Source organism: Tamandua tetradactyla, chromosome 17, assembly GCF_023851605.1.
Source record: "Tamandua tetradactyla isolate mTamTet1 chromosome 17, mTamTet1.pri, whole genome shotgun sequence".
In the NCBI taxonomy this organism is placed as follows: Eukaryota; Metazoa; Chordata; class Mammalia; order Pilosa; family Myrmecophagidae; genus Tamandua; species Tamandua tetradactyla.
The window spans coordinates 73,662,231-73,676,841 of NC_135343.1; the positions used below are offsets into that span (position 1 = coordinate 73,662,231).

A 14,611-nucleotide genomic window follows, 5' to 3' on the forward strand; every position below is an offset into this window, starting at 1 on the left:
CGCTCAGCCACAAGGAATGGGGTGAGCGTCCCTTTACAGCAAAGGGCTTGGCAAGAGGAGGCAAAGTGGATGCTCAAATCACCTTATGGAGGCTTTTTGCGAAGGTGTGCTAGAATTTTCAAGAGTGGGAGGTTCATTGTAAGTAGGGCAAAAGACTAGGCATGCTGACAGAAGGGAAAAAAAAGACGGGTGTGGAATACAATTTCAGTTATGAAAACAATAGATAACTTATTTGGCCTGTTTTGTGCAGAATTCCGTTCTCTCTGTCTTTCTGCTCCCCGGAATGAGAGTGATGACGTGATAGAGACGAGGGGAGGGGCAGCCCCTGAAGGAGGAACCAACTGCAGAAGCCCCACCCACCCAACAAGCCTCTGACCTTTGACACCTCCCAGTTCCTAACATTGACCCTTTCCTGGAGCCAGGTCAGTCCGGTCCACGTGAGTATTTCATCTCTTCTCGCTGGCACCGCTGTTGCAGGGAGGATGAGCTTGCGGTCAGGGAAAACGCCTGGGTAGATCTTTTCCAAAAGAGCCAACCGTGCATGTGTTGGGTGCAGTTTGGAAGTGCGAGCCGAGAGAGGCACCCATGGCCCAAGGGGAACCCCTTCTGGGGTGGGGGCGAGGGGACTAGAAAATCCCCGGAGGAAGCAAGCACCTGCTCTTCATTCGCCATAAACACTTGAAAACCACATCATAGAATTGTACAGTTATATATTTTAACTTGGTGGAGACACCAATATCGTATGTTTTTTATATATATCTAAAATGCACCAATAAGTGTGTTATGTAATTGGAGCCTTGAGCCTAACAAGTGGAAGGGGCACCGCTCCCACTCTCTCTTCCTCTGCCACCGGCGCTTCCGCCCCTCACGAGCTCTGGGAGTGACTACACTCAGATGAACCCCCAGCCAGCTATCTCCTAATCCTGAGAGCAAGGGGAATGGCCCCTCCGTGGAGGCTAAACTGGCAGGATCATATATATGGCTTCAGCTCCCCGCGCGCTGCCTGGCTCGGGGGAAGCAAAGCGACTTGAAATTGGGGTTGCATGAACTGGAGCTTGAAACCCTGTGCTCATACTCCCTCAGCCCAGGGGACTGGCACCCCCAGCACCCTCCCCCCGGCAGGATTTCTTGTTCCAGACTCCACTCTGGTCTACGGAGGATTCGTCTAGCACTACACACAGATTCGGTGTCTGGGAGCCTTCTCTCCACTCCAATACGTGCTGTGTCTTCTCCAGTCTATTTGGCCACCTTGGAATGGAGAGTCAAACAGAAAATATTTTTCAGTGTCGGTTTCCGTTGGACGGTCAATGGCCGGTGATCTAACGCCCATCCATAAAAGAGCAGGAAAAGTCTGGGAAAATTGTAGTCCCTAAAAAATAAGCAGAACTTTCCACACAAGGTCTTTATTAAAGCAAGAGAAGGGCGGGTCTGGTTTTGTTTAGCTTGCAGCTGAGCTCGTGGCAGCAGGGAGAGGGGATGGCAGACCCCGGGAGGGAGGGAGCGCTGCAGGGAGTTTGCATGTTTGCATTCTCAGGGATGATTTTGTGAGCTGTTAAGCATATGGGTTAATGTACTTATACCTCTATTTAAGGAGATGATAGGATATAATGAGGCCTTTGAGGTTTGTTAATCCAAACAATTTATAAATGTGCCAGTCTGTATTAGAGACTGGCTTGCATACTCTACGCTAGGGTAAGCAGTTTGAATTTGAAAGAATGATTTGTTTACTTATTCTTCCAGCTGTCAGTGGGAAGAAGCAGGGTACCCCTCTGCTGTTTCGTTTCCGTGCGTCCCCTGGTGGTGGATCCTGGAACAACAGGAGACTCTTAATATCAGAGCCTGATTGCCGGAGTCCAAGTGTGCACGGAATGCAGAGTCCCGGGCTTCGCCCCAGGCACATAAGTCAGACACTTTCTTACCAGGTCCGCTGGTGATGTGCCTGCATCTGAAAGTTTGAGAAGCACAGCTGGCAGCTGACACCCGGGAGCACGCAGGATGTCCACATTCACATCGTATCACTGTTTGTCATTGCACAGTGGCTAAAGCATCACCGTGTGGGGATCATGGCACTGTTCCTAACAGCATGGAATTCTCCAAAAAGCCAGTTGGCCTTGTACTTGGCTCCAGGGTCTTCATTACTGATGCATGCAGTAAAAAGGAACGTCCATTGAACACTCACTCAGCGCCAGATTCTGAGCTGGTTAAATACTTTACTTGCATTATCTCTCTCACCCCTCTGTGCGGGTGTCAAAATATGAGTGAGGTAATGGAAACCAGGGTGTCAAATAATTTGTTCCAGGGTGGTGGCTTGTAGGGTAGGGCTGGGCCTGGACTGCAAATAAGTGAAATATCTCAATTTTTATTCCAATTCATCAACATCTCAGATGACATCTTGCCCACTATATACAAACATGTCAACTAATATGGTGCAAATGTCTTCAACGTTCACACCATTTGGGCTACCAAGGAAAAACTTTACCTTCTCTGTCTACGGGAATTAAGTCTCAGCCCATTTCACATTTGTCTTTTTAATTTTTTTTCTTAAATTTGATCTCTTCTCTTTGACATACTGATTTTATTCACTGTTCTTCTCAGGAAGAATATGTGTAATCCAGTAATTAAAGAAAGTTGAGATTACTCTGGCCTGGTCAGGAGGCATCATGCAATGTTCTGGGAACATTTCCAGAGCACTTTGCAATGTTTCAATATTTTGCGAAAGCAGCAGCATTTTCCTGTGGTCCAGAAGGAACACATCCGAAGGAGACATGCCATGAGATTCAAGATGTTTAAATAGCTCTTCAGAAGCTTCCATAAAGACAGTTGAATCTGAACCTTTGGAGATACCAATATAAAAGTAAGTTTCTTGCATTGACTTCAGGAAATTTGGGACAGCATCTGCCTTTTCATGGCACTGCTCTCATCTTCCTCCTTGGTGACTTTAACCTCTCCGTCCTCAGTGGCTTTAGCATCTTCTCCACCAGTGTCCTTTTGCTGTTGCTGTCCTCAGGCTGGTGTATGAAATGATGCCAGAGGCTTTTGTGAGTAAACCAGCTGCTTTCTTATTTTTAATTTGCTATTTCTTTTCCAATTTCTTTCTTTCTTTTTTTTTTTTTTTGCTTATTGTGGTGCCATCTGTGTGCCGTGGCTGTAATTTTTCTTGTAAAAGACTCTTCTGTTTTTTTTTTTGTTTGTTTGTTTCTAACTCTGCTTGTTCCACATGGACATTACTGGGATTTAAATTTTTTTTTCCTTTGATTCATGCCTTCTAGTTCTTTTTCTTTTCAGTCGACCACGAGGGTTGTGATCTTCGGAGTCACACCACTGGAGGACTTCTCAGATTTTGGGCAACTCTGACAAACACAGAGGTAACCCCTAAGGAGGTGGCTTTGGATCTCTCCCAGGACCTGTAGAAAGCTCTGGGCTCATGCGTTTTGCTTTCTTAGGTGTCCCTTTCTCAAGTGGCTTTTCTGGGGTGAGAATCACTGGTGCATTCTTTTCTTGGCCATTTGCAACACTAAGAAAATGTTTCTTCAGCGCATTTGCAACAAACCCTTTTGCTAGCAGGGAGCTTGCCACTCCCAGGCCCCACCGGTTCCCTCTGCTCCGGAGTGTGACCCCTTCATGGCTGGGGAGGTCAGGCAGGGTCCTCCCGCCACCTCTGGGCTGCAGGTTTTGTGAATAGTGAGAGTCTGCTCATCTCCTTGGCCCGGTGTGCCTGGGGCAGGAACCTCCCCCCCACTGCGGGACGAAGAGGCAGCAAACAAAACATAAACCCATTCAATTCCAGCCTCTTCTCCATTGCAGTTACTTGATTTAAAATTTGACAGCTGGGTATAGAAAAGGGAAGGTCATGTTCCATATTAAGGTGTAAATAGCAGCATTTCAAGGAATTCTTTTTTTCTTCTCTTTTGCTGTGGTGTCAGAGCAGAAACCCAGGAATGTTTAACAATCTCCTGCACATACAGCGGGCTGGGGAAACTAATTGAGAAAGTGCTGCATCCCTTCCAGGATACTTCACAGCCCATTATAGGAATTTGGGTGCACATTCCATCCGAAAAGGCTCTCATGAAAGAAAAAAAGGAATGAGAACATTTTCTCCTATAATATTCCCTTACCACAACCAATCTGATGTGCTTTCCTAATCTTGGCGGTAGATACATGCTAAATATTTCTTTTCTTCCAAATCTTTAGGATGGTGAAGGCAGGATTTGAACTCAGGTGGTCAGTCTCAGAAAAGCCCATGTTCTCCACCAGTCTGCATCTCGGCCTCTCGTTGTTGGGCAGAGGCACGGCGCGCCCGCAGCTCTGCAACCGGCAACACAGGGGGGCGCCCCAGGCTCGACCCCAAAACACACTCCTAAACAAGCCCTCCCTTCCCTCTCCTGCACCAGGCCCCCTGTCCGCCCCCCCCCCCCCCCAGCCCTGCGACTGTCATGGTGCAGACCCCCTTAGAAGGCTCGCGATCTCTGAGTGCCGTTACAGGAAAAAGAGAGAACCAGAAAAGGCTTTGGCTGCTCAAGTGGATCTTGCTCTTTGATTTAACTGAAAAATAACTGAAGGGTTTTTTCTCTAGCTTTCATCTGATGCTGATTTGCAAGGACAGAACAAGTGACTGGATTTGGAAGTGGCAAAGAGCTGGAGAAGGCCGTGCTTGTCACTACAGCTGGAAGCAAACCCAAAGGACGGCGTCATGCTTTCCAAATGGTGAGTCGCAGGGGTGAGGGGAGGAGCCCGGAGCCCCCATTTGGAGCTCCTGACCCTCCTCGGGGTGTTCCCCAGCATTTGGGCAGTGGCTGTAACGGGGTTCAGGGCTGGGCACGCTGCCCCACTCTTGGCAGGTTCAGGGAAGAGCCGTATGCATACTTGTTCAGTGCTTTCCAAAGTATTCTGTACACCTGTGTGTCAGCCCTATCGTATACTGAGCAGATATGATTTCTTAATTCTACAGCTGAGAAAACAGAAACTAAGGGAGGTACCTGACTCATGTGGCATTCTACAATTCCTGAGAACCAAACCCAGAGCTGAATTCCACTATATATAAAAAAATATTTAATATATAATATTTATATATGCTTCATCAAAGAGGAAAATCCAGTCCCATTAAAGCACCAAGCCTTAACTCTCGAAGGCAGGAAGCTCTGATCCTTGACTAAATAGCTGTCCTGTTTGGTTTCCCCCAAGCTACCTGGCGGTCCCAGAAATGAAAGTGATTCTATCTCATTTAAAACATTAATAGGGTTGGTTTTTCGTTTCTCCCGAGGGCTATTTGGACTCGGCTGCGTCACTTCATGACACGGATGTGGCTCGCTATGTCCCAGGTGTTAGCTCACTCAGTCCCCACAACTGCCCAGGAAGCAGGCACCACGGATCTGTCCATTTTGCAGATGAGGAAACCGAGGCTAGGAGAAGTTAAATGCGTTGTCTGAGCTCGGGAGGCAGTGCGCTGCCAAAGTCACAGCCCGTCACGTGCTCTGAGCTGCACAGGGGTCACCCTGCAACTTGTTAAAAATGTACATTCCCTGGTGGGCTACGGTGGCTCAGTGGCAGAGTTCTCACCTGCTATGCTAGAGACCTGGGTTCGATTCCTGGTGCCTGCCCATGCGAAAAAAAAGTACATTCCTGGGGGCCAGGGAGCGAGCTCAGCAGTCAGGGACTTGATCCCCTTCCAGGGGAAATTCTGATGCATGCTGGAGTTTGAGAATCACTCTCCTACACTTTTTCGCTTCCTAGAAGCAGGTAGTGAAACGGATTGTTTCTTCAAGGATAAAAAAAGCAATCCCACTGCGCAGCGAGAGACAAGACTGTGGCCTTTAATTCAGTGAGATCCCGGAGGAGAACTGTGGGCACTTCTCGCCGGGTCTCCTCTGGTGAGGGTCTTGCGGACCCCAGGCCCCGGGTGCTAATTCCAGGCCGTATCTCTCAGGCAGGGCCCAGGGCTCCCTCCTGCATAAGCCTCCACCCTCTAGACTGTCCGACCACCTCGCGCGGCTGCTCCAGCTCTGACATTTGTGCATCTGGGGTTGCACTCTTCCTCGGGGTCCCCGCCAAGCCCGCTGACTGTGGGTTTTTAAAATTTACCATTTATTGACTCAAAGTATCAGAGTTGTTAACTCAGCAATGGCCCAGGTAAATGGTAACAAAGCAAAGCGAGACAAGCTTCTTTGTAGACAGATGGACGGATAGATGGACAGGTAGAAAGCATGCTATGGCAAACGAGCCCAAGTAGTAGAAGTTGGTGGATCCATGTAATTGGAGGTCTCCTGACTTGGTGTTTGCTGGCCTCCTTTTGGGCTGTATTCTAAGAAACCATCTGAAGGTGCCTTACTGGGACTGGTTTTCAATTAGGCCATTAAGTGCTGGGGAAGGAGAGTGCACTCACTTTCAGACCCCAGATCTGAGGGGACTTTGCTTTCGTTTCTATGTCTTCTCCTCCAGTTGACTCTTCTGGCCAATCAGGCATTTAGCAAACCATCTGGGCACTGAGAAGGAGTCCATGTTAGAGAGCTGGTAAGAGGCATCTGTGGTAGTTAGATTCGGTTGTCAACTTGGCCAGGTGAAGGCACCTAGTTTTGTTGCTGCAGACATAAGCCAATGGTACATGAACCTCATCTATTGCTGATTACATCTGCAGTTGGCTAGGAGGCATGCCTGCTGTAATGATTGATGTTTGATTTAATTGGCTGGTGCTTAAATGAGAGAGCACAACGTAGCACAGCCCAAGCAGCTCAGCATACCTCATCTCAGCACTCGCAGCTCAGCCCAGGCCTTTGGAGATGCAGAAAGAAATCGCCCCGGGGAAAGTTGTTGGAACCCAGAGGCCTGGAAAGAAGGCCAGCAGAGATCATCCTGTGCCTTCACACATAAGAAAGAACCCCTCAGTGGAAAGTTAGCTGCCTTTCCTCTGAAGAACTAACAAAGTAAATCCCCTTTTATTAAACGCCAACCCGTCTCTGGTGTGTTGCATTCCGGCAGCTAGCAAACCAGAACAGCATCCCAGCAAAACGCCTCCGTGTGGGCAGCGGTTACTTGTTTTCTAGATTCCACAGGCAAAGGGCCATTCTGAAGCAGAGGTGAGTGTGGACATCTCCACATATTAGGATTTAATTGATCTAGGATTGAATTGGTGTAAGTTCCCCAACAGAAGACACAGTGGCAGGGGCAGCCACCTTCACCAAGGTCATCCTGGTGCTTTGCCTGGAGCCCTGGGGCCCTCGTTTACTTTGTGAATCAATTAACATATGGCTGGGTAGGGAAGCTCAACTCTCAAGGCATTCAAATCCATCATGACCAGGTTCATTGACAAGCAATTTGGGAGGGAAGACATGGCCCTCCTGCGGGGCACCCTGGCCCACCCACAGAGCTCCCTTCCAGGCTTAGCCAGAAGGTGTCTGGGACCTGTTGCTCCCGCTTCCCTGCTCTCCTCCCGGCCTCTTAAGATATAGGCCCTTCTCCAGATATTGTGAGAGGAAGGGTGGTGGTCTTATGGAGCAAGGAAAGGAAGAGTCACCTCCTTTTCTGCCCTTGCAGGGAGTGCAGCTGAATCCCGTTCCAGTGTCCCTGCAGTCCCAGGTCTCCTCCCCTTTTACCAGGCACCAGGTTCCCTCCCAGCTTCTCTCCATCTGTCATTAGTATTTCTCCAGACCACAAATGAAAGAGACCAACAATATACTCACTCTCTGAAGTTAAAGGTACCTGGCCCTTCCTTTTAAATAGATGCCTGTTGAATCAAACCAAAATGAGAACAGAAAAGAGGACAGAGCCCAACATGGGATTATAAACTCACATGACATATCTCCCTTGGTCTCATCTGGTTTAAAAAACCCCAACATGCGTATGAGACTTCCAACTGTCTAATGCTTTGTGGTACTTTGCAAAATTCCTTTGTATCTGTGATCTCATTGGTTTTTCCAATAGTCTCACGAGATGGATGGTCCAGATCTTATGACCCCATATTACAGATGAGAAAACTGAGGCTCATGGAGGTTACATGACTTGTTCACCTGGACCTTAGCCTCTGACTCATAGTTCAGCTGTAGCAAACCTCTCTATGTATTGCTGCCTGTCTGTTTAGGCCTTAGGATCATTTTTGTTTATGGACCAGGAGTGTGTTTGCCTCCACTGACTGTAATTAACCTTGTCCCGGGACTAGGATTGGCTTCCTTCCACAAAACATTCTACTGAAAGCTCTTAATGTTCAATAAACAGCATTCTGACGGAAGGACAGAGAGCACTCACATTCCTTGGTGTTGGGAGGGGCCAGCAGGCACGAGTAGCAGACCATGCCGTAGATGTTCCTGGGTCTATTTTCCAACATGTAGTAGCTACGGGGAGGGCAAGACAAGACAAAACAGAGCAGAGGTGAGCCTGGCATCACCACAGGCAAGGGAATAGGCCGCGACTGCTGACCAAGATAGCATCGGGCCCACTGAGCGGGTCCTGGAATCGAAGCAGCTGGTTAGACATGAGCAGACGTGGTGGGAACGGGGAGCTCTGCCAAGCCAAAGGGCCATTTCAACCACAGAGTTTCCATGGGGGTTTTCAGCACATCTGGAAATGAGATATTCTTTTTCCAATACTGGGTCTGTTTGGGACTTTCAATCCCTTTCCCTTTTTGGTTGGTTTCAGTGATGGATTTGCTGGGGGCTCATACGCCATCACTACCTTCGTCGCCATCACCCCCCTGGGACACCTGCATGCCCACCAGGTGTGGGCCCTGTTGAGCTCTGGGGGGGTCACCACCCCAGAACCCAGACTCCCTCGGGGGAGGCCCCTCCCTTGCAGGGGCCTCTTCGCAGGGCCCGTAGCGTGCGGGGTTCTTTGGTAAGTGGGTCTAGCAGGGCCTGGAAAGCTCAGGCCTCAAGGCTTACTGAGTGCATTTAACAGAGCTGCCCACGAGGGGGCTGCAGTAGACAGAGAGACAACCCCACTGCCCGGAGGGGTCAAGGCAGCTGGCTTTAAAGACAGCCTGAAACGCAATCAAGTAGTAACTGAAATTAATTTGCTTCCTCCTCAGGAAGTGCTTGATCAAAAACCCCTACAGAACAGCAAGAATTCAGACTGGGGATTGCACACACTTAAAGAACAATTATTCACAGTGAAGCCTTTTTGTGGTCCTTTACCCTAAAAGACTGTTCTATTATGTCTTTCAAGCATCCTGATGTCAATATGGCAGGACTTAAATAGCTTAAGCCCTGCTTCTCCTCCCCAGAGCTAACCCTTACCCTAACCCTAACCCTAGCCCTAACCCTAACCCACTGGGGGTCTGAGCTTCCTGCCAGCCCCCCACCCCACCCCAGCTGGCAGCCCCTGCTGTGGGCTCCTCTTCGCCTCCGGGACTCATAATGCTAGGCCCTCTCTAACTGCAGCCTTGATGCTCATCTCGGCGTGTGCCGGTTTTTCTATAAACAAACATCCAGCAATGATTGCAGAGGGCGTGTACCACACCTTGAGAAGCCCATGAAACCACGTGAGCCGGTGCCGAGGCTTTCCTTCATCATTACAGTTCGCGAAATAATAAATCCCTCCCCACGATTGGATTTTTCTGTGGTTGCTTTTTCATCTCTTTTTTTATTGGCTGGGCACAGCCACGGTGCTCATGGTAGGTGGCGGCTGGGGGTGGTCTTTGGATTCCAACCTTTATGAGTTTGGACCATTACCAGGAACGTTATGACAATAATTACCTGTTCTTCCTCCAAGCCTCTTATCCTCAGATCCCCGTGTGTCTTGTATACATTAATTAACCAACCTCAAAACACCCCATCAGAGAGGCCACAGCAGGTGGTTCTGCAGTGCAGCTGTCTGGAAGAAAAAGCCTCCTGCAGGCATCCGCCACCCTCTGGGATCCAGCTCCCTGCCTGGGGAACACGGAGCAGCGAGCAGCGCAGGGACAAATGGTGGCTCTGCTCTCCCAGCAGGGCACACAAATACGTGTGGTCTGATGACAGGAGCTCTGGCAGCCAGCTCAGCCGCGCCAGGACCACTTGCAGCTTTTCAATATTTGCATCACACACACCACTTTGGGAGAATTTCAGGCTATCAGTTACTCCTCTTCTTTACTCCCATCTCCATTCCTTCTCCATTCTGCCATGTTGTAATGGCTGTCACCTCTCCCCAACCCATCCCCAAGACGCTTAAGGGGAAGACTGGTCCACTCTGTATTTCTGGAATCTAGTACTGAGGAGAGAAGGTTCTTGGTCAATATTGGTTGGGTAAATGAACGTCACTGAGGTCTCCTCCACAAAAGTTCAAAATGCCTGCACCCACAGAAGGTCCAGAGAGCACTGTGTGCCTCTGATCCTCCTTTAAAAGCAGAACCACGGCTGTGTCCATCTCGAGCAAATGACGTTTGAGCTCACCTTTAAAAGCCTGGGTGCTGAGTTGGCTGTTCAAGACGAAATAGCAAGCCCACCTTGGTGGGTGTTCGAACTGGATGCCCACCTGGACGCTGGGCTTCTGACCGGCTCCCAGGGCTGTCACCCTTTGGGCACTCCATAAAGGCACTGGCTCAGGAGCCAAGTGGGATTCCCTGGCTGGCTTTCGGGCTGCTTTTACCTAATTCCCACGAGGGCTCTAACCAGGCAAACACCTGTGTGCTCCTATGTTGACAGTGTTTGGACCAGGCTGTGTAATATATATTAATTTAGCAAAGAAGCAATATCGAAAGCCTATACATTTTTAAGATACGTTGGCTCCAGGAGGCTGTTCTCTAACTGGACTGCTGAACTCAATGTGAGAGTTAAATGCCTGCACATAAGGAGACGCTTTCTTAGCACATATTGTTGCACAGAACATTTTTTAATGTTAGGATTTTTGTCTTTAGGACCCGCCTAAAGTCCTCCTGGTATAATTTCCATCTGTGCCTCTCATCCCAGCCTAGCAGTGACTGAAGAATAATTGTTTATCTTCTTCCAACTGACAGACTTTCATTGACCTGAAGTTGATTGTTCACAAAGGGATCAGTGGCCCTGATAGATGGTTTCCATCCCTTCCTGTCTCTTAGGGGGCTAGCCTACTTGCTGATCCAGATTTGGGCTTTCCTTTAGTCCTTTTGTTTCACAGGCCGATTGAGGTGTACAGCTCAGAACAAGATTCAGTTTGAATGGGACCTCCAGGATCTTCTATTTAGGGATTGACTTCCTCCAAGTCAACAGGTTTAGGTTTTCCCCCAAAGATGGTCTTTTCTCAGAAGTCCTGAGCGGAGCCTGTGGAAAATGTGGGTTGTAACTGACCCCACCGGGTCATCAAATGCTCCCTTTCCCCTCTAAAGTGTTGATACGGAGAAACGACCTCTGCTGTCTGTACCTCCCTCCTAACTGGCTTAGAGCCTCTGACTCGAAGAGGCAGACGCGGCGGAGGATCCAGCCAGCAGGCGCTGCTGCGTGGGAGGGGGCTACCTGGAGGATGGTTATGAACTCTAACCTCTTCTCTCTTCCCCTTCTCGTGCTTTTGTTCCCTGGTCCTCCCACGCACATCTTTCTCAACAGGAAAAAGTCCATGTACTGCTCATTGTTCCCTCCGGTGTCTCAGCCGCATAACTGACACACGGCAGAGCCTGCAGAGAATAAGGGAAGAGTGGTTGCCAAACCGCAATGGAGGAGAGAGGGCCAAGGAAATCTGGGGTGCTGCACAGCCAAATCCGGGTCGTCTGCATCCACAGCCCAACAACCCCGTGGACTCAGGAAAGAAAACAGCATTGAGCTAATGATGCCATCTTGCCAGGATTCCTTATAATCTTCCTCTGTGACACAGGGTGAGAGATTCATTTTGTCCTCTAGGCCTTGAGCATGGAACAGGGAGAGCACAGGCTCGGGGTCCTACCCTGATAAGGCATGAGCAGAAGTTATTCGAGAGACGGGACATTAGCCAGGAAGAGGAGACCGGGGGACCGGAGATATAAAGACGGATGCCTTCCATTTCAGAGGCCTTGGGGTGAAGTGGTTTTTTTAAAGCAGCCTATTACATCACAGAGCCAAACTGGAAACGGACTCTTCATACATTTTTCACACCCTTAGAGCAAGACGAAGATGCACTGAGATGCATGTTGAGATGTGTGTCCCTGCAACATCATTCATTCATTGAGCGCTCTGGGTCTCTCGCGGTGTCCTGATAGGGACGATAGAGTGTGGAATGAGCACATCACCCTTCTCACGTTGGGGGAGGGGGTTACTCAGGACTTCAGAGCTGCAAAGGCCCTTTTAAAAGCGCTATGCCAGCCTCCCAACTAATTCTACGGCACTGCAGACAGAACTGGCCGTCCATTTCTGTTTGAATCCTTTTAGGGGCAGGGAGCTCGCCACTATTCCATTGTTGAACTTTTTTTTAGTGATTACATACTTTCTAGTAAATGTATTAGGGCCAAATAAATTACCTTCACTGCCCCAGAAGCAGCCTGTCTGATGGCCAAGCCAGCGTCCTGCCTACTGTACAGCATTATTCACTGAAGTAGTTCCAGGTCTTGTCCTTTCTGACTCACATTTCTCCGTGGATCCAAATAAAAATGAAACAGGCTATTCCATGTGCTTACTTGCCGTACCCTGTGGGTCATCTGGAACAAAATCACGGCTGGACTTCACAGAGTACTGGGCCCCAGTGGTGGCTGGAAAGCTGATTAACCAGGCTCCATTTCCCACGCACCCACCATTCTTTTCTCTCTCCAGAGCTGCCTCCCGAGGGGAGCCGACCTGGACCAGCGGCCTCCATCCCCATTAACACGTAGACGGCTCCCAGGCCCTTCTCCTCAGCCTGGGTCTCTACCCCGTGCTTCAGAGCTGTTGGACATCTTGTTCTGGGTGTCCCACAACTGCTGCAAGTTCCACACAAACAAATTTGAACTCATCTTCCGTCCTTGCTCCAGCCCCCTCTTCCTGCGATACTCCAGATCTCAGCACGTGGCACCACGCTCCACACAGCTGGCCCAGCAGACATCTGAGAGTCCTCTTCACAATCTCCTTTCCTCACACCCTGCATCCACTCAATCTGCGACTCCAGTCTGGGCACCCTTCCAACCAGCTCTCACAACCTTCCTCTCCCTTCAACTGTCTTTGCTCCAGTTCTCGCCACCTCCCACAAGGCAGATGCTAACCTCACTTCCCGGCCTCTGGCTCCAGTCTCTTCTCTAGCCAGTGCGTCTTCCTCACTGCTGCCAAGAGCACTGCTCTAACATACAGGCTGAGCATGCCACACACTAGCTTAAAAGTCTGAATGATGACACCTCATCAACTTCAGGCTACAGATTCAAGTCTTCAGAATTTTTTTTTCAAGAGCTCCTTTCTTTCTGGCACTGGCCACCTCTCTAGCTTCCCACATCTCCATAAATGCACCTGTCACTCTGGCCATAAGGACCCATTCCTGATTCAGAACATGTCATGCTGCTCTCATTTTTGAGCTTTGGATTGAGCATGTCTACTTGGAGAGCTCTGTTCTATTTCTTAAGACTAACTCCTACTCATTCTTCAAGACTTGTCTCCAGTGACACCCTCTGGAAATCTTCTTTAACCTCTCCCAACTCCCCCTTCACAACTATGAAGTGAAGGAAGCTTCCTCAATTTCTCGAATACTATATGTGCTGTTTTAGTTTGTAAGCTGCTGGAATGTGATATATCAGAATTGGAATGCTTTTTATAAAGGGAATTTAATAAATTACAAGTGTTCAGTTCTAAACCTATAAAAATGTCCAAACTAAAGCATCCAAGAAAAGATACCTTAATTCAAGGAACACCTCTGTCAGCTGGATAATCACTTGGCTGGCATCTGCTGATCCCTTGCTCCTGCGCTCCATTGCTTTCAGCCACTGTTCCTTTGGAGGTTTCTCACTTTGCTTCTCTGGGGCTGGCTTTCATCTCTTGGCTTCCCTTGGCTCTCTCCAGGTTCTGGCTCGCTTAACATCTCACGGTGATGTCTGCTGGGCTCCAAGCATCTCCCAAAACCCATTTCCCTGTTCTCCAAGTGTCGGCATCTGTGTTCAGCTCTCTCCCTGTCAAGTCTGTCATTTCTGACGTTTCTCCAAAATGTTTCCCCTTTAAAGACTCTAATAATCTAATCAAGACCCACCTGGAATGGGTGGAGTCACATCTCCATCTAATTAAAGTCACACCCACAATTGAGCATGCCACATGTCCATGGAGATAAACTAATCAAAAGTTTCTGCCTTATAGTACTGAATCAGGACGAAAAGAAAAGGCTGCCTCCACCAGATTGGATCAGGATTAAAACATGCCTTTTATGGGGTACCTACTACTTTCAAACTGGCACACATGTGAGTTACCACAGTAAGTGTTGGTAGTCATTGATTTGTCTCTCCACTGAAAAGAGAGAAACTTTTTTTTTTTTTTGCCTTGCTAGTACTTACCTCTTACATTCTCAATTTAAGGGTTCACTAAAATAAATACTGGAGCTGTCATGTTAGGTTGTGAAGGATACTTATACCAAGAAGCTCTCAAAACAAGTTTAGGTTTTGCAGAAAGGTTTGTTTTTTTTTCTTGCAAGATGGGCTTGGCAAGATATGCATATTGTGTTTCTTTCTCTATTGATCTATGCCAATAAAAATCAATGACAATAAAGTACTAGGAAGCATATTAGTTGTCAGAGAATGACTCTAGCCATTTAATATCAA

At 48.6% G+C, this 14,611-nt stretch overlaps 1 protein-coding gene and 1 long non-coding RNA gene across 3 annotated transcripts in view; one reads left to right on the forward strand and one right to left on the reverse strand.

Moving 5' to 3' along the window:
* Positions 1-14,611, reverse strand: part of EDAR (ectodysplasin A receptor) — a 117,286-nt gene that overhangs the window by 28,832 nt on the left and 73,843 nt on the right. Inside the window, exon 5 of the mRNA XM_077134951.1 lies at positions 8,236-8,321. Coding sequence (XP_076991066.1) covers positions 8,236-8,321 — 86 coding nt within the window. The remainder of the gene's footprint in view (positions 1-8,235; positions 8,322-14,611) is intronic.
* LOC143661391 (uncharacterized) lies at positions 1,765-12,955 on the forward strand. 2 transcript variants are annotated; one of them, XR_013164547.1, is made up of 5 exons: positions 1,765-3,038; positions 3,286-3,365; positions 4,574-4,704; positions 11,484-11,749; positions 12,657-12,955. It is a non-coding gene; the product is annotated as an uncharacterized LOC143661391 (long non-coding RNA). The 2 variants fall into 2 exon arrangements; XR_013164546.1 differs by having other exon boundaries at positions 1,765-2,854.